Source organism: Gavia stellata, chromosome 15 (genome assembly GCF_030936135.1).
Source record: "Gavia stellata isolate bGavSte3 chromosome 15, bGavSte3.hap2, whole genome shotgun sequence".
Lineage (NCBI taxonomy): Eukaryota > Metazoa > Chordata > Aves > Gaviiformes > Gaviidae > Gavia > Gavia stellata.
Window position 1 is genome coordinate 21,855,195 of NC_082608.1, and position 27,723 is coordinate 21,882,917.

Sequence of the window (27,723 nt, forward strand, 5' to 3'; positions counted from 1 at the left end):
GACACTCTGCGCCCGGAGCCGCAGCCCGGAGCTCCGGTGCGTGGGGCTCGGGTACCCCCGGGGACACAGCCCCGTCCCCCCGGGGCACGGTGCCCTGCGACCCTGGAGCGTGGGGCCCTGGCACATCCACGCACGGAGCACCGGTTCCCCCCGTGCCTGGAGCTCTGGTACCCCGGTGCATGGAACCCCAATCCCTGACCCCCCCGGTGCCTGGAGCTCTGGTACCCCGGTGCATGGAACCCCAATCCCTGACCCCCCCGGTGCCTGGAGCTCTGGTACCCCGGTGCATGGAACCCCAATCCCTGACCCCCCCGGTGCCTGGAGCTCTGGTACCCCGGTGCATGGAACCCCAATCCCTGACCCCCCCGGTGCCTGGAGCTCTGGTACCCCGGTGCATGGAACCCCAATCCCTGACCCCCCCGGTGCCTGGAGCTCTGGTACCCCGGTGCACGGAGCCCCCGTCCCCCCGGGGCACGGTGCCCTGCGATCCTGGAGCGTGGAGCCCTGGCACATCCACACACGGAGCACAGGTCTCCCCGGTGCATGGAGCTCTGGTACCCCGGTGCATGGAGCCCCGATCCCCAACACACCAGTGCATGGAGCTCTGGTACCCCAGGGGACAGAGCTCCCGTCCCCCTGGGGCACAGTGCCCTGCGACCCTGGAGCGTGGGGTTCCGGCACCCCCGTGCACACAGTCCGGGTCTTGCCGGTGCACAGAGCCCCGATCCCCGACACGCCAGTGCATGGAGCTCTGGTACCCCGGTGCATGCAGCCCCGATCCCTGACCCCCCCAGCGCATGGAGCTCGGGTACCCCAGGGGACACAGCCCCGTCCCCCCGGGGCACGGTGCCCTGCAACCCTGGAGCGTGGAGCCCTGGCACATCCACGCATGGAGCATGGGTCTCCCCAGTGCATGGAGCCCCGATCCCCGACCCCCCTGTGCATTGAGCTCTGGCACCCCCATGCACAGAGCACCATTCCCCCCGGTGCATGCAGCTCTGGTACCCCAGGGCATGGAACTCTGACACTCAGGGCACAGAGCTTTGGTACCCCAGTGCATGGAGCCCCAATCCCCAAGTGCACAGAGCCCCAATCCCCCGGTGCATGGAGCTCTGGCACCCCGGGGCACAGAGCCCCGATCCCCCTGGTGCACGGAGCCCTGTTACCCCAGAGCATGGAGTGCTGGCACCCTGGTGCAGGGAGCCCAGGTATCCCCAATGCATAGCACCCCAGAACCTCGAAGCAGGGAGCCCTGGTACCTTGATGCACACTGCCCCGACACCTGCAGTGCACAGTGCTCTGTACCCCGGTGCCCCCGCTGCATGGAGCCCCGGTACCCCAGTGTATGGAGCCTCAGTTTCCCCTCTGAAGAGTGGTCTGGCACCTGCAGCGTGTGGAGCTGTATCTCCCCAGTGCATGGAGCCCTGGGACCCTGCCTTGCCCCAGCCAGCTTCGGAAAGGAGGCCCGTGCCCAGGGGTTACACTTCCACCCCCCTTCACCCCTGCCCAGCGCCTTGCATAGAAAGCAAGTTTGTTAGGACTAAACTATTTCCTGCTTTTCTGTCCCTCGTCACCTCTTGTGAACTCCTGGAATCATGTTTTGTGTTGGTTAAAACCGTTGGTTTGGATTACACTCAGGGGGGATGATAACACAGCCAGTCAGAGTGCCCTCGGTCCTGGACAAAGGGCTCAGCAGCTATCGGTGTCACCCATTTGTACGGCAGGTCAGGGCACTCTCACACAGCTCCTATCTCCCATCGCCTGACCGGTGAATAGCCGTTTGCCCACGCAAAATCCATTGCGGGCAGGAGACGTAGTGCTGAATGAGTACGGATCTCCTCTTACATTAGCAAATATGACTTGGAGCTGGTCCAAATGCATCTGGGCACAACCTGCTGCGGAAAGCAAAGGCAGTTCCAGCATGCAACACCCCTGGCCCAGCTCAGTGCTTGCTGCTGATAGCTGCGATGGGGACAGCTTCAGCTCCGCACCCTCCGGACAGCCGTCAGGGCCTGCCTTCGAGGCGTGTGTCAGCGTGGCAGCAGCTAGCCAGGTATTTTGCAGTGATTTGGTGCGGACCCCGTGGGCTGGGTGCTCAGGGCTGCAGCAGCCTGGTAATGAATGCAGATTTGCTTTCTCACTGGATCCGTCGCTCCCAACAGCCCCGTGGGTCCTCCCTGCTACAAGAAGTGGTTCTGGCACAGGAGGAGCAGCCGACGGGAGGGGAAGCTGGTCTCCTCTCCAACTTAGCCGTGATGGGCTCGTATGCACAGCACGGCTCGTGAGACACCCGATTCTGCCCGCATCCCAGCGTCCGACATGTCCTGTGTCGTTGCATCGTTCCCAGTGCTTGGTACAAACCCTGGGGAATCGTTTGCCGCACGCTGAATCCTCCACTGCGCTATTTTTTTCCTAATTCATCTACAGACAGCAAAAGGCACCTGTTTAATGGATGTCTGCCTGAAGTGCAAAGGACACGAGCCGAAGGCCAGTGCAAAGGTCGCTCCCTTTCTTGTTAAGCTTCTCTATTGCCAGAGACAGCCCGCACAGGAGGTCAGCGTGCCTCCTTTCACAACCGTTCCCTCACAGACTAAGATTTTCCCTGAAGTCAGATTATCTCTTTGGCACCAGAAAAATCCTCTCTAGCAGCTGTTCCAGTGAAGCAGACACGGATGAAGCACGTAGTCTTCCACTGGAACAGGGGCTTCGCAACACCCCCGTTCCCTTGGATGAGCTGGAAGGGTTTCTCTTGTAACCTTACCGACTGCGATACCGGACAATGAGCTATTCCAGCAACTCCTCTTCTTCCTGGAGGATGGAAGTGATGGAATTTATCTGCCTCCCCATGGAAATCAGCAGGAGCTGGGGAAGGGCTCTTTTGCAGCCTGCCTGCAGTGCAAACACCAAGCACCCCCGCCTTCTGCCTCTCACTAACGGAGGAGCCGTGAGCCAGGGTCACTTTTCTTGCTTGTGACCCTCTCACACAATCACCACCGTCACTAGCAGAAGACACCACCACATTTTTCTTGAGGCTAAGCGAGGTTCCCAGGCCCCTCATGCCAACCGACCCCAGGCAAACCAGCAGCTCTCACCAGGACGAGCTGCCGAGGGCTCCCACCGGTCCCTTCGTGTCCAGCAGCCGGGTGAAGAAGCAGCCGGGGGGATGTCTCCTCCTCTGATGCCGGATCAGGCCTCTCAGACACCATCAGTTCTGCCAGGGAGAGCATAAAGGTTACACCAAATCGGACTTCCAACCATTCAGCTGCCAGAAATTATGCCACATGCCAGCTCAGGTTTAAAAAACATTTCCCAGATCTCTGTCTGAACTTCACCTCATTAATCCTCCATTTCATAGGATATGAATTGCACCTACCAGTACAAACTGGTTTTTAACATCCAAAGTAAATGAGTTTTCCCTGTAATTGTTCAACCTTTCGAACAACAGTGCTGACTCCTACTGCAATTTCCATCTGAAAAGAACTTTCCTAGGACCAATTTCCAAATGTGATGTCAAAGGATTTCGGCTCTGGAATATCACCGGGGAGGTGTCTCCACATCCGCTTGCGGCTCGGAGAGGTTTAGGGCTGTTCTGTGCCTGGCGGAGGAACCACCGCCCCGGATCTGGACCCCCCCGAGGGTACTGGAGCAGGGGGACACCGGCTTTGCCTCTCTTTTGGGCACGGAGGTAACCAGTGATTTAAAAGTACTTTGAGAGCCTGATACCAGAGATGTTATTAGTCAGTGAACACGGAAACTGGGGGTATAAAAGCTTGAGAGCTAGCTCTAATCAGCTTAACCAGGCAAATAGAAGAGCTGCGCTGAGTATGGAAGTTTCTGTTCCGTTAAGGATTTTAAAACTTCAGTGTGAAGTGGAACAAAATGCCCAAAATTTCAACACACCCCACAAGGGGAAACGAGAACTAAAATTTCCTTTCAAATCTGCTGGAACCTTTCGTTTCAATTTCAGCTTTAGAAACGCATGCACTTTAAACCCATTTTTTTAAAAAACAAATTTGAAATATCTTATTTCAACAGCAGAAGAATGCAGTTCTCCAGCCAGCTCCCCGGGCTCGGGACCGAAGAGTCTGTACTGAATAACGAGAGAGCTTTCCCCCCCCTAAAAGAGGCGAAAGCATCACGAACAGGCGCTGCCCTTCCACAGCATCCCTGTTTGCACGGAGCTGAACCCAGCACCTCCTGCCCGCTGCAGCAGGATGGATCAGGCCCTTGGAGAAGACACAACCCTCCCCTCCTCTGGCCAGCCTGGCCGAGCCGGGGGGGGGATTTTGAGTCCGATCCAGAACTAATGGATTTGGCACGCATTCCTCGCTGCTGGCGAAGGGGCTGACGGGCTTTTCAGCCCCGATCCCTTTCAGATGGGAATCGTGCTACCAACATACATATCGCCCAGAAGGGTATTAAGTGACTCCAGGAGGGACAAAGGCATAGAGAATCACACGCCAGCTGCCAGCCAATTCTCGAGAAGTTGGATGGCAGAGGTTTTTTTACGCTCCTAAGAAACCACAGGCTTTTGGCTAGGGATCCACCTTTATTTAGGATTTATATAATCCGAACTAGACTTTAAGCAACAACAAAACTATGAACGGTGGAAGGGGATATAAAGAAAACAGGCAACGGAGTCTTTTCTTGGTGTTTAAAATAGCCAGTTTCGAAAGGAAAAAAAAGAACCTAAAATGAGATTTCAGTTCTTCCCTTACAACTGTGCTTAAAGCCTAACAGTTTAATTCAAGAAGCACTGCTGTGTCGCCTTCTGATAACATATGAAAAACTCACATCAAATACTATCAGAAAACAAAAGCAAAAGTCTATTTCCAAGTATTATAAGTGTTAAGAGAAATGGAAAACAAGCCACTCTGACTGCAAAACAATTGTTTGGATACTGAACGAGCACTCAAGAGTAACTCTTGGAGAGTAAAAGTGCTTGCAAAGTTTCCCAGTGCTGAGGACAACAGCAAGATCCCTGGGGAGGTATTTCTCCTCTAGCTGTGCTGAAGAGGCTGCTGGCAACTCTGCAGACAATAAACTGCCTCCCAGCACTGCCTTCCCCCCACAAAGCCCCGACTCAAACCATTCTCACCTTCAGAAGGTCTTTCTTCAGCGGCTGAAATTATTTCGCATGGTGACTATGAAGATGTCCTCGCTGGAATAAAGAGTATTCTCCAACCTTTGGGAGATCCTCATCTCATCCGCTTTGCTTTATGTGAAACCAGGAGGCTTTTGGAAGCTGTCCGCCACGTTCGGGAAAGGCTCGATTCGGCAGGTACCGAGAACTGCCAGCTTCCACACGGCCGCGAGTGTCCCAAGTTCAACAGCCGCCTCCTTGGTGATATTAGTTCCAGTTTCTTTACTAAAAGCCCACTGTCATCCTCAGCACTTGCCTGAAAACTCAGTCCCCAGACACAGCATAACATTTTATTAGCAAATACATGGGTATCTCTCGCTCTCATTCCAAACTTGCCCATTTTCACTTTTAATACTGTGTTCCTCAGCTTCCCATTTAAAATGCAGAGGCATGTTATCTTTCATCGCCGCACTCAATACAGTTTGCAGGGCATTAACCTTGGCTCTAAGTGTTCGGAATTGATCTTCTGGTTTCCAATTCCAGTGTTCAGATCCCCACATTGTTGGTCCACAGAGACTAATTTGCCACCGAAATAATCCATTTGTCGCTGCAGGATTTTAAATCAAGGCTCCATTTTTGCAGCCATAGACTGTAAATGCAATAGGACTTTTTCCACGATTATTAGTTACATCAATTTCAGAAGCTTCTCTGCATGGAGAGTCAGATGATAACACAGCCTCAGGGGCAGAGCAGAGAGACTTGAGAGGCTCAGCTAATTGGAAATTAAAGGCAAGAAAGAAATTCCTTGGACTCTTAGCCCAAGAATATATTAAGCTTTTAGCATTTAGCAGATGTATTTAAATATAAAGAAAGGAACATCACATAGAAGCAGTCTTAGACAGACATCATCTTTCCTTTAGCTCTTAAGTCTTGCAGCTTGAGAAAGGAAGCCACCAACAAACCAGCTCCACTGCTGCAGGTCCCCGACCGGCCAGTAAACCCCACCGGCCCCACTCCTCTGTCGAACGCTATTGCACGCACAACCCCAGGCAGGTCCCGCAGGCAGCTCCTGCGTAGCCAACACCTGCCCCAGTACAGGCAGTTCCCAAAACTGGGCAACTATCACACCGACCAGCTTCAGATCAGAGGCTCAGGGTAATTATTAAAGGCAGATGTGGTAATGCATGCTGGCTGCTTTGTGATCCGAGGTGTGTACCGTACCGGCTAACGCTGCAGGCTGGCGGTGCTCATCCCTGCGGCTGTGCCGGTGGACGCAGCCTCAGGCCACATATACCCCTGGACCCCACACCAGCCTCTGAATTGTACTTGGGCAGCTGTGTGGGCTGGGAAATTGATCCATGTTAAAAATAACACAGGGAAAACCAAACAAGCTATTTTTAACCCAAGTCAGTCCCGTGTTCTGCAAGGCGTAGCTGTGAGACTGTCCCAAAGCAAGGTGTTACTCAGTTATTTTACAGGTGCACGCAGACAAATCATATAATGCATTTCTGATAAATTAGTTTATTTTTCTTCATTAGTTCTTCATCTCACAACTTTAAAATCTGTACATCTTTGGGAAAGGCATTGACTTAAAATTCTTCCTAGTTATCTAGCTGTAAAACTACTGTTCTAATTTAAATTTAAAGCAGTAGCTTCTTCACATTAAGCTTCAATCTTTTATAATAAACGCACATGAAGCACATAATAAGCAGACATCAAGTCTATTCACTTATAGCAGCCAGCTTTCTAGTGCAAAGTTTACACCCAGTATCTATGCACCGAGAGATTATTTCAATGAGGAATGAGGACTTTGTGTGCTGGGTAACCTGACAAACACCGTGTGTGCTGCGAACTGGATGGCTTGCCCAAGCAAGTTACACAGACAGGGGAAAAACAGCATCTTCAAAACTGCAAGCTGTGAAAGAGTGAAGAATGAAGCGGCAGGAAGGCAGGCAGGCAGGGGACACGGGGTAGCAGCATCCAGTACGCTCACAATGTGCATACTGCAAACGCTAAGAACTGAGAAACGTGTCTGGGCTAGTGCTCAGGCGATGAGCTGCGATCCTGCGATGTGATCTCTCAATAAGCAGCACGTAGAAAGACAAAGCGTTGTTACAGTTCACAGCAGATATGTTCACAACTATTTGAGGGCTGACAAGGGTTTTCGGGCAGTTGCAGTGACGGACTCCCTCCTCTGGTGGTATCTTTATCTGCTGATAATAGTGAACTGCAGGGCTGTGAACAATTCTGGGTGACAGAAGCACTAAAGCAGAGGTGGACCAGACACAGAAAATGGGAAGTCAGTGATTTTGTCCGGCCTCCTGTGCTGACAGACATGCACGACTGCTGCAAGTCCTCCTACCAGTCCTTCTCATCTAGCATGACTGAAGAACGGGCTGACCAGAATCTCTCAAGACTTGAGCTATGCACACTATGTCAAAACAAGGAGAAATGTTATGGATGAACTGGAAATGCCTTGATATACTTGCAGGACAATTAGGGAACATCATAAGGCAGCTAAGAAATCTGGACTATAAACAGATGCCACTCGCAGATGCACGGAGATTCAGAGGCTCTGCCAGCCGATGAAATGTTGGCTGCGATTTCTGATAGGTGGAACAGTAAGAGCTGACTTGAGTGCTGTTCCTATTACAATCTTACAGGATTATCCAGCTTCATGAGATATACACTAGGAATTACTGTGGAGGGCATTACAGGTAGCATAAACCATGGGAACGTAAAGAATGAGAGCATTTGGGGTTACAGGGAGGGTAAGAACAAGCAGCTGAACAGCCCGTAGCAGGCGGTAGCACAGCAGTTACCAGAGAAGCAGAGCTCCCAACCCATCTCAAGCCAGCCCCAAGCTTTGCTTGGGAAGTAGGGCTGTTTACAGGTACAGAGCACCCGGATTTTTCCCAAGGCAGCACAACGCCATGCGGAGATGGCATGTGTACTGTATAAAACACTGGAGTGGTAGAAATGGAGCTGTCGGTGGTGCAAACAGCATGTTCAAGGTTGCTTCTAGCTACTCCCCTGAAGCCCCAGAGTAACCTCGCTCGGTTTTGTTCGAGACACGTTTATCAGCAATAGCGAAGGGTGTGAAACAGGCTCAAAAGCAGATGAGAAATATGCAATGTGAAATTGTGCGAAGGATCGGCATTTACCGTGAACTCTGTTTAAAGAAGTGCTGCACCCAGGCTGCGGAAAGTTTGCACAAGGAGAATTCCTCAGAGAGCATACACTGGAAACAGGGTCAAGAGTTAACATCTGATGTAAACGGGCATTTCTGAGCCTGCAGTTGGCTGGGCCCAGATCATGAGACTAGAAGCGTGACTTAAACCGTATTTGGACCCAGATTTTTGGAAATGAAGAAAACCCCTTAAATGAACAACTGACCCCCAGTGCCCTAAGAATATCCTGCACACCATCAATAAGGCAATGCTAACATGAACACGATCTTCAAATCTCTTTATATAATTGCCTAGGGAATGTTTGCAGCTACAGACGGAAGGAAGGCAGGGCGTTCTCCCTGGAGTCAACCCCTTAGTCGGGAACAGGAGGGAGCGCTTGTTTGCACCCAGCGATGCACAGCAGCGGTCTGGGCCGTACAGCTGCACCCAGTACTCGCAAGTTTAGGAAGAAAGGAAAAACAAGTCGGTGTCCAAAGAGTTCACAATGGAAATCAAATGTTAAAACAACAAGTTACAAGCAAACAAACCAAGGGCAGTTTGGGCAGGGTTTTCTGGCGGCTGTAAGCTTCCTGAACAGTCCCCCATGGCTGCTGTTGGGACATCTGAATGAGCAATGACCTGAGAGAGCAGGCTGAGTGGAGGAGCAAGAGGAATGGTGCATCCATGGCATTTCTGACGTGATGGCAGAGTTGTGGTTGTCCAGAGAGCTTTTACAGTTGAAACAGTCTTCACTGAAAAGTTACCATTTACGGAAACAACTAAAACAACAGAAGAGTACAGGCTAAACCCTGAGCACTAGCAATATAAACACTGGCCCTTTTGGAAGAGCAAACGATGATATCATACATACATCACACCCTTCCTGTGTAAACAGGAGTGCCAACATGAGGAGACATGCTTTGTAAACCGTATGTCCGGCTGGTTATAGCTTTTCTGTGTAGCTCTTGAGGGCTGCAGAGAAGAATCAGTGAGGCCAAAAGCACTTCTTAGGATCAGATTTGGGCGGTTTCAGGCACTTCCCTAGCTTCTCACAGCCTGGAGGAGACCAATTCTGTTAAAAACAAACAAAAAATATACAGAAAGATGATTCATACCACGTATCTGCTAAGCACTAACCCTAACCAACCCTTTCTGATTCTCACAAAGATGCTATTATGTCCTGCGTGAAAAATGAAACTTCTCTTGCAGCTGATGCTCCTGGGCTCATTGACTTCCCAACTCCAAACATTATTCAAAAAAAGCTTTAGGAAAGACGACAAATCCTTCTGCAGCAGATGATTCCCTCTTCTGGGATACAGTGCTCTCTCCTGTACAAACACAGTCTGATAGAATTCTTGTGACCTTCCTCTCTTTCCTGTAGTAGCATGGAGCAACCAGACCATAAAGTTTTGGTGAAATCCCCAATTTTCCTGGGATCCAGAAAAGAGTTACCGTTCCTAGCACTAAAATATCCATGCACTTTCTTGAGGAAACAAGAAAAAAGCAACAGAAGGCCAAGGGTGTGAGAGAGATTAGAATGCCTGTATTTTAATGACTATTTTGATGGATGAATTCATGAACAGATGGAGTAAGAGGCATTTATAAGACAACTACTCCAGTGCATGCAGACCAAAAGTATTTGCCTCCCTTGTTTGCGTGTTTCTTGGACTACCTTTCTCCAGCACGTGTACAACAGAGAAATGATGTCAGCAAGGAAACCCGCTGCAAACCTCAGTTTCCAAAGGGATTAACAACAGAAGAAATTTGGGTAGAAGAACTTTTTCAATTTTATTGGGGTTTTGTCATTTAAAATTTGGGACTGCTGTAATGTGAATGGCAGGTTACAATTCCCATTCTGCTTCCAGAAATCTTTTGCGTTCGTTCTCTGTCCCTCCCTCTCTCAAGGTCTATCCATCCATGGGAGATTCCTGCTGTCGCCTATTAAAGGTCAGTTCAGCTCTGACCTATTGCCTTTCCTTTTAGTTATTTTTATCCTTCAGGTCATTTACATTTTCTTGCAATTAAATTCCTACGGAGGAAAAGCAAAGCTTAACGCCAGAAACAACGCCGGAGCAGGTTTCTATTCCATACAGCTGACAACAGATGGCAGTGAGACACCAGCTATCTCTGCAGAAGGAGCAGACCAGAGGGGAGCTTTGGCGGAAGGCACCTCACTGCAGGAAGAGCTCCAGACGGTTTAAGAACAATTACTGTTGTTTTCTAAATCCCTTTCTCAATTTTAAAATGCACAACCACGACTGGAAATTTCAGATGCCCGACCACTCTGTAGAAGCAACAGAGATCCAAAGAAATAAATGAAATGTTTGTTCTTTTGGAAAAAAAAAACAACCAAAACACATCCTATCTGCTTCAGTCTGGCAATCCAAGTCGGCTTTCCTGGATCCATGCTGTAAGTGCCGAGAGCCCTGAGGACACCATGTGTGCTGCAAGTCAAACAGGCAGTCAAGCCAGCACGGCTCCACTGCATGGAGCAATTTCTCCTGCACTTCCATGGGAGGAAAACACAGCAGAACTGGCTCCACGGGAGCTTCATCTACACTGCTGGTGGGATGCACCACAGATGGGCCAGCAAACACTTCCCCTGCTCAGGAGGGCTGACGCTGCTGCGCTTACATCAGTCCCAAGACTGCAGTAGCTACAAAATGATCCATCTGCTTTGCTCATGGATAAGTAAAGACGATTCTTGTCCTCTGTCCCAGGAAGGATATTAAATGCCCATATCAAATGAATGGGTGACAGAATTTACAAGACAGCATTGGGCATAGTATTAGTAGGTGATATTTATCTCCCAGCATCCGCCAAAGACAGATTCAGGGCCCAATCAACCCCAGCAATACTATCCAAAAAGATCTGGTTATCTTCATCTCTGGTCTCAAAAGGCAATAATTGGGTGCCTGTTTATTTTAGTTTTGTGACGGTGTAATTAGCCTGTTAGGAGTTTACATAAACTAGAAAACTCATAATGCAAAAAACTTTCCTGTCGGGATTTGAACATTTCTCCCGGGATTAGAATACCCCCCCAGCCCCGCAGGGAGGGCTTTCTGCCTCAGACAGCCTGAATGATCTGGTTTGAGCTCAGCCAAGCATTGAAGCAGTCATTAGCTGCCTCTGCTTATAGACGAGGCAGTCATAACCAGACTTGGCCAAGCCTGGGACATTGCCATAGCCAAAGCAGAAGTGGTAGCCCATGGTCCACAAAGCTTCTACTCAACTGAGATAGAACAAGACACGCTCAGGGAGAAGACTGACTCTCAATAGCCCCAAAGAGAGAGCTGGGGTACGGGAGGAAGTACGGGACCTCCAGTCCAGCACACTTTTTCCATTACGCAACCCAAAGACACTGTTTGTTGACAAACAGGGATACCGGATGTTTTCACAGCACCTCAACACGCTGCACCAGGGTAGCTGCAGAACAGCGGAGTACGCCTACAATTTATGAACCAGTTTTAGAGTTAGCACAGAAGAAATGCCTTTCCAGTGAAGGTCTCTGGCAGCAGCCAGGCACTGGGGAGAGTGCCTGAACCCAAAAGGTCCCAGAGGAGCACAGAACAGCATTTATTAAGGGAAAAGTTGAATAATGAAAGAAAACAACACAGAAACAATGGTCCTTCAAATCTTTTTCCTACTTAACATCCAAAAATAAAAAAGATGTGACAAAGCTAAAAAAGATCTTTGCCTTCTTACTAAGGAGACACAGCTCCACATTTTGCACTTTTCTGTCTGGCTGGAGATAGACCCCAAGCAGCAGGTACTGACTGTTTGTTTCAGAAGATTATTTCAGCATCAGACAGATTTTGCCTGTTACTATTTTGTGTCAGTCTACAGGCACATCCCCTTAGACTACACAGACTCTTCCCATCTGACAAATTTACCTCCTACAAACTATCCAGTTTCTTTCCCCGGTTCTCAACAAACCAAGCACCATTTGACAGGAAAGCCAAACTGTAACTTTCCAACAGGCAATCTGAAACAGAATTGAAAATGTTTGTCATGTTTCAAGTCATAAAGACTTTGGAAAAGTCAAGCATGGGTGGAATTGGAGGAGACCGAGCAAGACCAAAGATACTCACACACATCACTGAAAAAAAGCCACTGTCCCAGTCCCACCACCGAAAACAGAGAGGACTTTTGAGATTTGCAGAAGGGGACTAGAAAGGAGAAGGAGGATCTGCAGCTGTAGATACTGCGGTATCTCTACGGAAGGAAGCCACAGAGTTTATCACAGGACGTTGGTAGACTTTCCAGACCTAACCCCACTCACTTGGTACGAGCCTTCCTATGCCGTTGCGTTCCACAGGTAACGAACAGCCCTCTCCTCTGTGGAACAGCCAGACAGCCCTTCAAACGGGTGAGTGTGCGTCTCGTCTCCATCCCTTCCCAACATTAGGTGACATTTTTAAAGTCTTTGCAAAATATATTTTAAGTGAAGGATTCTCAAATGTATTTATGCTTTAACCGCTCACCATGACGGCCTTGTCGCACACGTTAAGCTGTGGCTCCCCCGGCACCACGGTCGCTTTGTGCTGCTGGACGACAACAGATATTCGTACCATAGCCCTTTGGTATTCATCGCTGGCAAAACTAGAACGTGAAAAAAATACAGGCATTATCAGTGGGGCTTCACACACGGTGTCATTACAGTGTCCACATCACCAAGCTAGGTCAGAGGCTTTTCCTGGGCCCTAGCAAAGGAGAAGAGTACGTAAACATGCAGTTGACACTAATTGCCCACAGGTCCATAGGGGAATGAAACATCTGGGCTGACAGAGTCCAGCCTGGCTGGGCCTGGAGGCTGCAGGTCTGAGATGCTCTGCTTAGGGCAGCAAGGATGGCAGATGGCTTGCCCTCCTCAGCAAAGCAGCACATGGCTCCTGGCACATCATCTCAGCATGGGGCTTCAGCTTTCAAAACTGCTAGTCCCAGTGGCCCCAAATGTGTCGCTTCGTAGTCGGGCAGACGTGCTGCAAGCTGGTGTTGATTCCCGAGGGGGGTCTTGTTAGCAAAGGTGGCACGTACAAAGAAGGGTGCTTCTGGGGTTGTCCTCGAGCTGTACCTTAAATGATTATCAAGGGAGACTTCCTAGACACAAGACAAACACCTTGCCAGACACATTAGTACATAAACAAGTTTGCCGAGGCGATCCTTCCAGTGTATCACCCAAGAGGTCACTCAGCTCTCTGCGTGTTCATCCTCCACTCTTTCAAGTGCTTTTCTGAACACGTGCATCGCGCAGGGGCATTTATTGCCGGGAAACGAAGGTAATGTCAATACTTTGTTTTTCAAGTGTTCTCAAGCTAAGGGTTTCAAATACAACCGTCAGCTAGTAAAACTTCACAATCACCAAGTAAGATGAACTAATATTATGCAAATAGGAAGATGGAGAAGAAGAATAGAAGTGACTTGTCCAAGACAAGAATACCTCCTCCATTTCGCAACATCCACCCTGGGGTTCTGCCCCATCTACATTCTTCCATTACAGCTTTATTATTCCAAGCTGGGACCCATCTGTCATACTCCAAGCCCTCACACAGGGTTATAAATTACCAGATTTTTATCCACCCAATTACTCCAGTAGGTACTTGTTTAAGTGGTTCAAGGTGCACTTCACTAGTACTTCAAGTATTTCTGAAATGGAGGATTACTACCCAATGATCTCATTTTGTCCATCACGTTAAGAGTCACTTGAAAAACAGAGAGCGGCAAATTGCTTCTGAAGATAAAAGAAACAATGCAGCTTGGTCCTGACCTCAGGCTCCCTTTGCTTACAGTCCAAGCTGGCCACCAGCCCCACACTCCAGCTAATTTCCTTCTTTGAAAAACAATCACATTTTGAAGCCCAGTAACGTGCCAACAGTTTCCAGTAAACCCTATAAATATCCCATCTCGGCAACCATCCAGAGAGAAGCTGATTGTGGGGATGGGCCTGAGCTTTGCTGATAGAGAACCGGAAGGGAATTTGAAATGGCAAGCTCAAGCGAACTAATCTGTTGCTCTCACACCCAGCTAGCTGTATCCTGGTGGAGAGGCTATCACCGGGACCGGCTGCGTGATCTGTACGGACCACCCTGAAACTCAGGCTATTCTTGCGAAGCTCCTGAATTTGCTTGCTCCTCTCCCCACGCATCCCACCTCAGCCTTCCCAGCAGCCAGCTGCTTACTCCTGCACTGCCTTAAAGACTGCTGAAAACAGAGGGCCAAGCGGAAGTTTGGGAGCTGCCAAAGACCATCTCTGACTCACACCCCGATGAGGACACTCAAGGCAACAATCACTTGGCTGGAGTGTTGCATCCCGGTGGCACAAAGGCCTTACAGTTTGGCGAGATTTTATCTGGAAGCCCTCTGGTTGCATTTCAAGCGCACAGGATTGCCAGCCCGGCAGCACGCTTGAAAAAATCAAACCAGATTTTTAAGAGAGGCAGAGAGGGTTTAAAGCTAACCTGTGTTGACACGCAGAGGACAGCTAACACGGGAGAGCCTGCACACGGAGAGAAAAGGCTTCAGAGAGAAACACACCAAGGGAGTCTGCCTAAAACCACAGGCGAGTACCAGGGATGCGCACAGCATGTCAGACATCTGAGCTGGAGACTGGATGAAATGGGGGAGCCAGAAACATTTTAAAGCCTACGTACTCTAGAGATGGAAATGGAGATGAAACGCAGTTTAGGGAGACACGTGTATTTCAGTGTTTTAGTTTTCTAATGCGCCTATTGTGCCAGGATTTGCAAGCTCTTCCAAACCTGAGCTAATCACACTTTATTAAGATCCTCCTATTAAGGATTAATATGAATTAATACATATTTTATCAATTGTTAGAGTCTAACAGATACTCCACATGTCAAATCATTTAATGTCTCCTACTGCTGCTCTTGTAACTATCTAATGTGTTTATTTCTGTCACATACGCGTGTCATCTCTCCAGTATTTACGATCTTCTTTTAGAAGTGGACTCATAAGATAAAATGTGGCTGCTAACTAATTAAGCTCCAAAGCATCTTTGCAAATATTTAAGTGCTAAAAAGATAGCCCAATTTCATCCATCGAAACGGCTTTTCATATATAGGATTCCAAATTAGCTATAATCTGGACAGGCCAGCGGAAAACACAGCTGTGGTCTGGATGAAAGATAAACAATATGTTGTCATGACTGCTGCTTTTTGCTCCCAATATGCCAGTCCTGTTGCAATGAAAAAAATCTTTTTGCTATAATCGGAACTACTGCATTTATCTATGGCATTGTTGCTCGTTAGCAACCTAAGACACGGGAATGCCGCAGTATAACAAAGTAGGCTGGAGTCATTTAAATCATCTTCTTGCTTTAATTCCCATGTTCAGGACACTCCTGGCTTTTTCAGCTAGCTTAGCAGTGACAGGAAGTCTTGGCCTAACCTCAGCTCCTGGTGTTTTTGAACCACTCTCCCCTGCAGCTTCTACACTTTTAGATTATTTCAGCATTTAGCATAGGCTGAATGACTTCCCCAAAAGCACGATAGAAATGGCTTGGCACATATAAAAGACTCACACTTCTCACATAAGTACAAAGCTGGCTAAAGCTAAAGAACACGTATAGATTATGCTCCAAGTCATACCACTAACCTATAAACCTTGTCTCAGTAGGGCTTAACATGCTCTTAAGCTGGCTAAACCTGTTGACACTAGCTTAAAACATATCCGATTGCAGCTGTCTTCCTTTTGTTGAAGTACACGACAGTGAGGGACCCCAGTGCTGTAAGGTGTCATTCCATACTGGAAGATCATCACAGATCGTCTTCAGATGCCTCAATTAAACACGGGAACTATCTTCCTCATCCAGACGCCTAGCAAGTCTCGGCGCATAGCGGGGGACTGCAATGCCTGCGGGATGGCACCAGCCCCGGGGCTGGCATTCACCCGAAACTGGAGTCACCGACTGAGACAAAGCGGTGCGGCGGTGGGGGTTGGTCTTCCTGTCTTGGCCCCATGGAGATCCCCACTCCTCACTCCGATGAGCTCAGGTTTTGCTCAGACAGAGCTGTTTAGCTCCACAAAGCGCACCAAGATCGAATATCCATGCAGCGATTTGTAAAGTATTTACTGACTCCAGCCCTAAGCAAGAAGTGCATTTTGAGACAAAATCTGCAAGAGAAGAGTGCCTTTAATCTGTATATAAGATGGGGATAATTACTTCACTATAATCAGTCTGAGTTGTTAACGGAGCTGGGAACCTCTCTTACTCTGGCATGGAGTCCCATCATTTCCCTGAATGCGTATGCAGGACTGGGCTGCCAGGGCAGGGTTTGCTACATTCTCTGTTCCAAAAAAAAAGATATTATCTATACAGGTGTTTGGGCATTATTGTCTGCATGAAGATCCAGCCCTTGCTGCCCCTGGGGCATGCTGCATTTTGTATGCTAGTTCAACAATCCTGCAGAAGGAGAGCTGGGAATAGCACTGGAAGAATGAGAGGGTGAGCAGGTGGTGTTGTGAGGAGTTTGCTAAAAAAGATCCCCCGGCGTACATGAAATTATTCCACGCTCAGAATGAGGGAACGGAGTGGACAAAGTCCAGGGTCATTACACTAATTGACACTTTACCTCCGGGAAGTCTCTGGAGATCCAATCAGGGCTGGATTGCGAGCGCCGGGTCCCAGGCACAGGTGTGGCCTGTGCTTCCTTCATTTAGCGTAATTGTGCCTTGGCAATCTGTTCCCATCTCCTCCCTCGCCAGACAGCTCCAGTGTAACCTGCTCTGCTATTAACCCCACCATGGCCTACGCTGAAATTCAGGTTTGGAAGAAGGAGGGTTTGTCTCACATGCCGCCTTCGGTGTTAGAGCTCCAGTTTAATCTTGCAGTCATCAGTCTTTCACCTTCAGGTCTGCTAGCATCCGCAGCTGTAAGGAGAGGGCGAGGGAGATTCTCTACCGTCACAAATACGCCCTCAAATAGACCAGAACCGGAGCAAATTAAAGAGCATTTTCAGCATTTTTTAAAATCTAGATCTTGATGTTTTATACCTCGTCCCGCTGATTCATATACGGGCACAGAGCAGTATGTCTATCCTGGGAGTGACAGGACCGTGTTATTATTGAGAGGAATGTAACAAAATGGGTATTATACACTGCGCTTCACAAAAACCTGACAGTGGGCTCTTAATAGCAGCTTTCAGATTTATAGCGTGTTTTACCAGACACACATGAAGTTATGGGAAGAGCATAAAACTTGGCTAATGATTTGTATATTTTACTTCCTTCTCCACTGGAATTATTTTAATTAAAAACATTATTTTAAATTGTGAAATACACCCAGATTCAGGTAATTTGATTTTATCTGTTATCAGTGCTTTGAGGCTGCTCAGCACTGTAGTATCCAAGTTTTGATCTTGTCCTATTATTCAGTCTTCCTCAGTTCCTCTCTTCTATTATCAAGTTTATTTGCAATTCAAAGTCTGCACAATACATGAGGCAGACAACAGGTTTGGGGCTCTGCTGCTGAAACACGACAACTTGCAATTACTGGAGAGACTCACAGGGCCACAGGAAAACAAACAAGGAATCAAAGAGAAGACTGAAGGGTGGCCCGTGCCCCCAATTCACCTCTCTGGTCCAGCAGCATCTTTGGGCCCCAGATGCAAATACCCCTGGAGGTGTGCGTGGCATGTGGCCAGTTAGCCACACAAATATTTGGGAGTATTGATAATGCCTCTCAGCTGTGTGGATTCTCTAATGGTGTCCACAGCTTTCCTTGCAGCAAGGAGATGTCATCCTTCTACCTGGTCACCTATTTTCATGGAAGCTGTAACCCCCCGGCTTCAAGAATTCTGCCTTTCCACCAGGTTGCGAGTGACCACAGCGTTCAAATTGCAGAGGGGATACAGGCAGAGTGACTACGTGAAGCCTTAGCCTCTGCGTGAACAGGTGACAGAGAACAACAACTATCCATCTGATCCTCCCGCTAGTTGCTTCAGCGGTATTTCTGAATCATAATTCAGGCAATGTGCTCTTCAGGCTACTCTCTGAGGCTGTAGCACTCCCTGGACCTGTCTCTGAAGAAGATGTCCATTTCAAACAGCTTTTTGCATTTTTGAAACTGGTTCATACGGCTTTTTACTTCAATATTCCTTGTTATACAGCATCATTGTAGTCTAGACAGTTACTTATCAAAATGCCCGCAGGCTGTTGGTCTGCCACGATTAAGCAGAAGTTACAGGTTGATTAGACGGTGTGCCACAATGCAGAGCGCTGATCCCGGACCGGGCAAAGAGCAGCTATCGATCAAGTTTGCCTCCTTTCTTAGGCTAGCAACTGTCCTCCACAGACATATTTTTCTTCAGCCCTCTTCCCTCCAGAGCTGGCTGCGTACCGGCTGTCACGCCTGGCTTACGTACTTCTGACAACCTTTCTGCGTCCAGCCCCTGCATGGTTGATGCTGGATGTTTTTTACTGGCATCGCTGAGGCTCTTCATCCACAGCTCTCCACAGTTGCCATAGTTTTTGTTTTTCTCAATGCCACCTCTCCCGTGGCAGCAGCTAATTCGCCCCTGCAATGCAGCTGGTGCCATTTCCTTCTTTTGCAAGAAGATGAGGAGTCAGCATCTCCCCTGGGCAAGATTCTGGCTCTTTGTTATACACATTTTTTTTCCTCATTTTGCACCTTCTCTCTTTTCCCCGCAGCAGCGAGGCTTCTGTCCTGATCAGTAAAGTGAGACTGGCAACTTTTCTATCAGATCCTTTCCCCTTTAGCTTCCCTTCAGGAGCTTCTTCCCTTCTTTTCTGGCTCCATAACCAGTGCAATTACCTCTCTGATGATTTCCTTGATTTTCCATCTGCTCGAAATAGGCACTTGTGAGCTCTCTTGTTAATTAATGTGTTCTAAAATCATTATGTTCATCAGCCAAGCCTTATCACTTCCATTTTTTCCATAATAGTAAAAGCTATTGCCCTAAGTAAAACACAGGTATTTTGATGTTCAAATTTTAGTAAACTCAGTTTTGAACAGAGGCTAATCGCTCAAAGCAGAATCACTACTAACCTGGAGTATCAACAACGCATGAGCACGTTGTACTTACCTGTTATTAAGGTTTTGCACCTCTGGCTCAAACTGACAGAATTTCAGAGATTTGTTATAAATTCTTTTTGCAGCATTGGCGTCTGACTCAAACCACTTTCTCTACTTCAGTCTGCATTGGGGTATTTTGTTAACCGTATTTTAAGCTATGCCAGTTTTTGCCATCTATTATTACTTGTGTTCTTCCTGACCGGCAATGAAGTAGTTTAGTAAAGGCGTATATAAACAGTAATCTGTGACTTGAGTAATAAAACTGACAACTGGTTGTGAAGGTGTTACCAACAGATAATTTTACTGCATTTGTCACATGTGGTTTGAATAGAGAAACGAGTTCCCTATGTGGTACTTAGCGGACACACAATACCCCAAACAGAACAGAATTTAGTAAAGAAAAAGACCTATCAGATCTTGTAGTTCTGCATTCTGATAAATTTGGTGACAAAGGCATCCCACAGTTTGAGTGTTTTTATATGAAGCAAAAACCCCCAGGAATTGCATCTAGGGAGGAAACAAAATACTGCTTAGACTTAGAGAAATGCTTCTGCTTTGCGTGCTGCCTAACACACAATCTTATTTATATTTTAAAGTTGAGAGCTATAAAAAAAGAGATATCTTCTATCCCACAGCCTACACAGATCTAATCAATCTTTTGAATGACAAAAGACACAAACGGTTCACTTCTCGCTACACAAGGACCAAATACTAAGGTAACTCTTACTTTTATAAGGGCAGTTACATTACCATTTTTGGCAACAAAAGAAAGATTATTTACCAGTAACCACACTTCTCTGAAATATATTGCCCATATATACCCTGATGTTGCAGGTGTTCTTATTACAAGCACCTCTCCAGATGCCAATTTTGCCTCATCAGTACCTGCAGGCACGTTCATGCCCTACCTCATCCTGCAGCCATATAAATGTTGAGCTTGGTGCCAAGCTTCACTCAACGCTAGGAGCCCAGAGTCCTGCAGTTCTCCGGAGAGTCCTCCTCTTTCCAGGAGACAGGGGGATAAGAGCTTGGTAGTGGATGGATCTGATGTTAGCGCTGAGCATGTCAGTCCTGAAGGTCAACTACAGGACAGGGATCTTGCTCCATCCAGTCTGTTGATGTGATGACGTAAATATGCCATCACCTGGGCAAGCTCAGGCAGCGTGAGAACTCATAACATGCGTTTGGCACTGCTGTGAACCCCAGCTAACAAAATGCAAAGTCTGTGAGGCTGTTGGATTGCCGGGGTGAAGTTCCAGTCCAGACTGAGAAACATCAGTAATTACCTTTCAAGGTGAAGGGGGCAAACACAACTGTGTCCCTTGACAGAAGCTGGCGTGCAGGAGGCGGTCCAGACAAAACCAGAGGGGCAACAGCCGGAAGGAAGAGTCACAACCCTGTTGGGAGGGTCTGTTCCTAGAGGCAGACATGTGGAGGGATGCATGCACAGCCTTACGTGAAGGGGAACATAAGTGGAGGGTGCCATATGCTCAGAACTGCTAGACGTGTCCTCAACATGATGACAGGACCTGCCTGTAATTGCCTGACCAGTTTTTCCACTGCATGAAAAGTGCTCCTGTGGGAGATAAGCTTTTGCTGATACTGTTTCCGGGCAGGTTCCAGGAAATCCAGTGAACTGTGTCAGGACGAGGAAGAACTTGTCCTGCTTCACCACGAAAGCCAGGGAACCAAAAAGTTTGCATGCTGTCTCTAGATCTTGAAGGACTTGCATCTTCAGTGATCCCTTTAGCAGCCAGTTCTCCAACAAAGACTGAAAAAGGCTAATCCCCATGTTCTGAGATGAACTGAAATCGTAGCCTTGAAAAAGACACTTGGTGTCAGGCAGTACCTTGTGTGAACAGTGTCACGACCCAAAGACATTTCAGATGAGACTGCCTGAACATAAGCACCCTGCAAGTCAAGAGTGTTGCTGCAGCTGACTGAGCTGACTGATTTCTAGGATGTCCTGGCTCCAAGATCCTCTAGCATCCTCGACGGAGCCCAAATATATAAGCAGTAAACCTCTCCGGAGGTGCGTGTGATGCCTGGCCTTCATGCACAGCAATGAAACCTCTTACTGGTGGTTTTGCATGTGACCCCGCTCCAAACAAATGCAAATCAAGAGATATGACAGATTATTAAAATAATTTTAGGGAGAAGAAAAGGCAGCACTAAAATAGGGAAATAAATGAAATAAAAAATGAGCAAAAGCGGGCAGAGAGAACAGGGCATCAGTGTGCCATGCTGCTCCTTTGCAGCAGCAGAAAAACTAATAAAATCCAGTACAGATTTAACAAAGCAAAGTGGTAAATTACATGAAAGAGGGAAACGTACCAATAAAACAGGGGTGCAACACAAATTTTTCTAAATGCTTTGGCAAAATAACGACGCACCAGAAGAGCCAAACTGGTGAAAGAGCTATATGATAGACCCTGTTCCTCCAGGGCTGCAGGAAGGTGAATAGAGGAGCGTGGCCAAGACGGGCTGCGAACACACACACACACAAACCTCGGGCTGGAGCACAAGAGGTACGAGCACACCCAGCATGTACGGACAGACAGATGCACGCTTGGAAGAGAATGCTGGATTCACTTCTGAGAAACGTTAGTGTCGGGACTCCCAACAGGCTGTCTGCCAAGGGGGATAATTAAGCTAAATAAAAATACACAACAGTAACAGCTCCACAAATGAGGATAATTTAATTACCACATTCGATATAGGAGACCCACTTCCCATGAGTCTTCCATTGTGACCAGAGAGGAGACAATAGCAATAGAACATGCTGCAGAAAGGAAGATTCATTTACTAAAAAGAGGCTTTCTATTAGGGTCTGCATATTAAACAACATCACAGCGTTCTGTAATCATGTCATAATCTTGCCATAAAATTCAAGCAAAGCAACAGCTTGTGAGTGTCCAAAAAAAATCAATGGAACCATATGAGAAATGATTGCAGATGTAGCACTGGAATTTATTTGAATGCTCAATCCATGGTGGTGGTAAGCAACATCTAAATAACAGGGAAGCAGGTGTACTGCAAATACCTCTTAGGGAAGAGCTCCTCTCCCTCAAATTCAGAGGAAACACAAACAGTAGGCACACTACAGTTCACTTAATACTAGCCATTTGTTCGCTTTTTGGAAAAAGAGGTAATTTCTATCTATTCATCTTCCTAAAATTAAATAGTTGTTAAACCAAACAGGGCATAGTCTCATCTGGAATCCCAGCCCACTAGCGTGGTTTCACTGAGCTGAATTTAAAATACAAGAGCTGCAGATTTGCTTTATTCATTAGTGCTGAAATGCAACAGAAAGCGAGGGCTAATGTGCTGGGCTTCTGAAGAGCTTTATACACTGCGTAATGCACCTCTAGGGTGCTCGTCTGTTAAGTGAGAGAGAAGTGAAAATATTTTTCCTCCCCTTCTCTCTCTAGTGAAAACACTTAGTGGACAGCACAGGCTCAGTTCTTTTGAAAGTAATGGAGTGAGTGTATCCACTCAATTATTTAAAACAGTTGAGTAATTGCAGTCCTGTCAGCTCAGACAACATCTCTCTGTTAAAGCTGCTACACAAAACCATTTCTGTGCAGGCGGTCATAGTGGCACTAGTTTTCTCTTTATTTATTTCCACATTCTTTGAGTCGGAGCCACTGGCGAGGGATGAGGCTGCATGCCCCCGCCTGCAGCTAGTTTTGCTGCAGGGTAAAACTCAGTCACAGTAGAAAGAAGGAGGGAGGGAGGTGGGGACACCTTAGGAGCTTTTTTGGAAGTGGCAGGTTTATATGTGGGCTGTGCTGGCTGATGACTACATAAATCCTTACAGAAATCTCTCAGGGCATGGTGTGTGCCAGAGATAAATATTATAATAGTAGGCTTATAGGAAAATGGATTCAGACAGCTGGGAGAGTCCAAGGAGGGAACACGATTGGGCAGAAAGTCCTCTTGCTCAAGACCCTCTGGAGAAGCTCCTTTAGCAGGGCTAGGAGATCGGAGGGTTACCACATTTGCCTTCCACAGATTCCAATGCAGAGAGGAAAAATACTACAGACTACGCAAAGATCACAAGACATTTCTTCCCTACCTCCAAAACACACGGAGAATCAAAGCTCCAATGCACATGCTCACCAACACCACCGCTTTATTCCACAGCTGCCCTGCACTCAGTCCTGTCCTGTCCAAAAGTGAGTGTTTTGCCTCCTATATCCGGGGTGGTAGGACACAGAACAAGGACCACCGGACTGACGAGTCGAGCCATGGACATGTGCACATCCAGCTAGCTTGACCATTTGAAAACCAAGGTTTGCTCCTTTCTCTTTACTACTCTCACCAGTAATGGCTTTCTGGGATGGTTTTCAAGCAGATTGCAAGAAGCAGCTACCAAGGCAAATGAATTATATAAAGCACACACTGACAGTGCTGAGTTTTCACATCTTCGTTAACCGGCTCACCTTAATGGGTATTTCTCTCCAGGGTCCCTCCCCAGATGGAAAAGCAGCGGCAGGGTAGTGTGCTCCTCCTGTGTATGTGTTGTCACTCCAGAGACGTTCTGCCCAGGACAGAAATCAATGCCCTGCAGTGAACAAAAGAGAGGTCATCAAGGGTGAAGCAGGTGAGGGAGCAAAATTTTACCTGATGCCACTTTTTTCAGCGTCTTGTTCCAATATACCCACAAACCCCAGAATTATTTTACACTGAGAGTCCACTTCAGTCTGCAAAATGGATTCTGGTCTGATGAGGTAAAATAAGGTGACAATGTTGGCATTGCACTGACATAAAAGTTGGAGCAGGCCTTACATTTTTGCCTTATAAAAAATAATCTCTATAAAATATTCATTAAAATGAAATGGCAAAACAAAAGACAGAGGTGAAACCATTTAATCAGAATTCTGCACGTGGAAAGTATCTTCTCTCTTTGGTTTCTACGGCTTCAAAATACACAGAGAGGATCGGATCACTTGGCAGTTCTGATCAAAAAACAACAGTCCCAGAGGAAACATCTGGCCAAACCGAGGGGCATCACCCTGAGAGGCAATGGGCACCTGCTAGCCACCCCGAAAACTCAGCTTGCCAGCGCCTGACACCAGACCTGAAGGATCTGTTTCCCTGAAGAATGAAGCAAATCTGGTTGATTTTAAAGAAAGGGGTGCATTTATTGATCTGATTCATAGCAAGCTGGTATTGAGGCACTCACCTGGGAATGAGAGCGGCGCTGGAAGAACTGTATTAAATCTGGAGACATTCCTGCCACTAACATTCAAGTCTACTGGGTCAGAAGCTGGGATTTTCCCAGTAGCGGCAGTGGATATGAAGGGCAGAAGTACTGGCACTCTCCCTTTGCTAGCAGCAACGGGTTAAAGTGCTTGTTAGCCACCGAGGGACAGAGCGAGCCACCTGCTCGCAAGTCCGGAGCAGCGAGCTCTCTGCGTCTGCCCTTGCACGCCTTGCCAGGCTGCGTGTCCCGAAGCCCAGCCTGTTATTAGCCAGGTGTCGAGCTCCCTAATCACCTAGAGCCTGGCCTGCAGTCTTGTGGGCTAACAGAACCCATTTAAGCCCTGGGAATAGCGAAAAATGCAAAGCACTAATTTCACTGAACAGCAAATAAAGCAGGGGGCCGCACAGACCAGCAAGGACTAGCACCAAATGGACTTGTTAAAGCTCGGTTTTGCAATTCCAGCTAACACGCTGTGCTCCTTACAATACCTCAAAATGCCCCGAGACACAGACAGAGACATGGAGAGAAGGTAAATGGGAATATTTCAGTGGAGGTGGGAAACCAGCTGTAGCATTTGCTTATAAAACAAACAAACTGAAAAGTCTCTCTACAGATGTGGGTAGGATTTGATTGGCAAACAATTTTCTAAAAATATCCTGTGTTTTTAATGGACAGCTGGTCAGTGGAGCAGTTAATATTCTGCTTTTCAATAAAGCTAGAAGTTTAGAAGCCCATGAAATCCCATTTATCTGCACAGAGCTATAGATTCCTGAATCACTGACTGGAAAAATAAGAGAGTTGCTTGATAGGTTGTAGTGGCCTACCAATAATGGACTTTAAATGGATACAAAAATGATTGACCTTTCCACCTTGTGACGCCACAGGCCTCTGAAACGCACAGTGAAAAATAGATACTATTTTTTTTTCCTCAAAAGGAACAGTTAATGAAAAGGTATCAAAGCCTACATAACATCCAAATTATAATTTGGATGCAAATCAAACAAGCAATTTAATTAAGAGCCTGCTAATTGGTACAATGCTCTTCGGCTGCAAATGCTTTAGTTTGAAAGCAGACTTTAGTCTCTTGGGTATTTGTTTATACATTGCTCTGTTCACATTTCGCCTTTTGTTTCTTATAAAATGCTTGTGAGACCCCAGCACACAGCCCAGGCTACGTCCCAAAGACTCCTAGGAAAGAAAGTGCTGTGACAACTTGCCTGATGCCACTAGCCAAAAGCTATCTGTCTTTCTAATCTAGGCACTCAATGCCCTCTTCAAAAGTAGTCTACTGGGGAAAAAATAAAATAAGTAAAAAAAAAAAAAAAAATCAAGCATACCATTTTACGACATTGATAAATAACTCTCTTAAAGTATGGCTGAAACCACCTTTTAAATTTCTAAGGCCTTTCAACTTTATCTCCACAAATAAAATTGACTATTATTATTTTTTTGTACTGTGTGACTGCCAATATTCAACCTACAGAGAGAGCTTAAAATATTTTCTACCTGCCCATCAACAAATGACCAAAAGATAAGAGGTAAAATTATACCCTCACACCCCTGATCAAGGCATTGTCCTGCATCAGAGTAATACACTACAGATACAGGTAGAGGAGCCTAGTCTTCCGTCCCTTTGACAGAAAAGAATATTTAACTTATCATCCACAACGCTATGTCTTCTTTTTTTTTTTTTTTGTAAGTCAAAGCATTTTCAGTTCTTGGGATGGAAAGAGAAAAATCAGCTGTACCAGTGAACTGAAAGTCTGGGATCCCCAAGTCTGGATTGCTTTTCTTTTCTGGAGCAAACCCAGTATAAATTAAATCTGCTTGAGATTTGAGAAGTATTTAAAGACAAGAATACACACTCTGGAGCATCGGACAATGCCTCTGGTTGCTTGGAAAGCGTGCAAATTTGGTCACGTGTGGTGCTGGGAGCTGAGGCGGAGGGACATGCCGCAACTCCTTCTGTATGTCTTGGATGGGAGAGAAGGAGCTGCCCTCCAGCTCTGCTACCCCAAGCAGCCCGCAGGACAACAGGCCTGGTGAGGAAGGGGACTCGCTTCCAGACGATCATTTTAAATCATGTCACCATTTTGGATCATTTCTTGCTCTTCATTAAATGAAACTTTTTTTTTTTTTCCTTGTACAAGCCTTAGCTGACAACATGCCCTGTGGACCCCAAGAACACTGCAGGCTTTAACAATAAATGCAAATGTGCCAAATTCTCAGCTGGAGCAAAAGCCACATCACTCCAGGGCTGCAGAGGAGCTCTCACCATTTGCGCTGATGAAGGACCAGCTTCAGCTCTCTGGCACTGCCAAGAGGATGGCAGCTTCACCCAAAACCAACGCTATGTTATGTAGGAGAGGAGCAAAGTGGTAGCTATGCCTGCCCTACCCACCAGGATAACAAAACCCAAATCAACTGTCACTTCATCTGCTGTTATTTGCTTTAAGCTATTTATTTGGCAGACTGTTAATAACAATATGCAGGGAATCAATAGCCAGTTAAAGCATGTGCCTAATATTTTACCCTGCACGCTATCCAAGGTAACTTGCATGTTTACAGGTAACACTGATCAAACAAAGTAGAAAGGTCACTCCCTGTGTTTAAGCAAATTCTTGGATCTTTCCTCCTCAATTATAAAAGCATGAAAGCCAAACCAGAAGATCCTATCTAGAGCACGACTGTGCCTTTTAAGGGAGCCCATAAAAGAGCATGAGATGGCAACCAGAAATAGCTCAGCTCCTGCACCCAGTCTCTTACACAGGCGCAGTGTTTTGCACCACTGTGCAGACCTGTTTGCTGTAGGAGAAATTCCATCAATCCTTTTTTTTAAAAACCCAAACATTTCCTGCACATCAGGTAAACCTTTCAGTAAGCACGTCTTTCTGCCCTTCTCCCCAGCAATCGTGTAACCTGGATTGTTTTTCCATTCATAAGATCTAGCGGCTATTGGTTGCACAGCTTATGCTTTAATTTCCAGAGCAAATGGACCACAGATGCTATGTCAATATAGACATGAGACAAATACAGCCGGTTGCCAGTTTGGGCTCTCCGCCAAGCGATGGAATCACCACTTGTGTTAACGTAAGCCCTCTGGCAATTCGTCACCCTGGCGCTATCCCAGATCCCTCCGACTTGACAAGCGGCTGCAGATTTTGATAGTGGCGCAGCAAATCTGGGGTCTGTCTCCTGGTCATGTCTC

At 47.1% G+C, this 27,723-nt stretch overlaps 1 protein-coding gene across 1 annotated transcript in view; it reads right to left on the reverse strand.

Annotated features, from left to right (window-relative positions):
• Positions 1-8,811: 8,811 nt before the first annotated feature.
• The window catches only part of GALNS (galactosamine (N-acetyl)-6-sulfatase), a 46,133-nt gene continuing 27,221 nt past the window's right edge, over positions 8,812-27,723 (reverse strand). The window contains exons 12-14 of the mRNA XM_059824725.1: positions 23,752-23,873; positions 12,738-12,855; positions 8,812-9,325 (exon numbers count right to left, since the gene is read on the reverse strand). Coding sequence (XP_059680708.1) covers positions 9,239-9,325; positions 12,738-12,855; positions 23,752-23,873 — 327 coding nt within the window. The 3' untranslated portion in view covers positions 8,812-9,238. The remainder of the gene's footprint in view (positions 9,326-12,737; positions 12,856-23,751; positions 23,874-27,723) is intronic.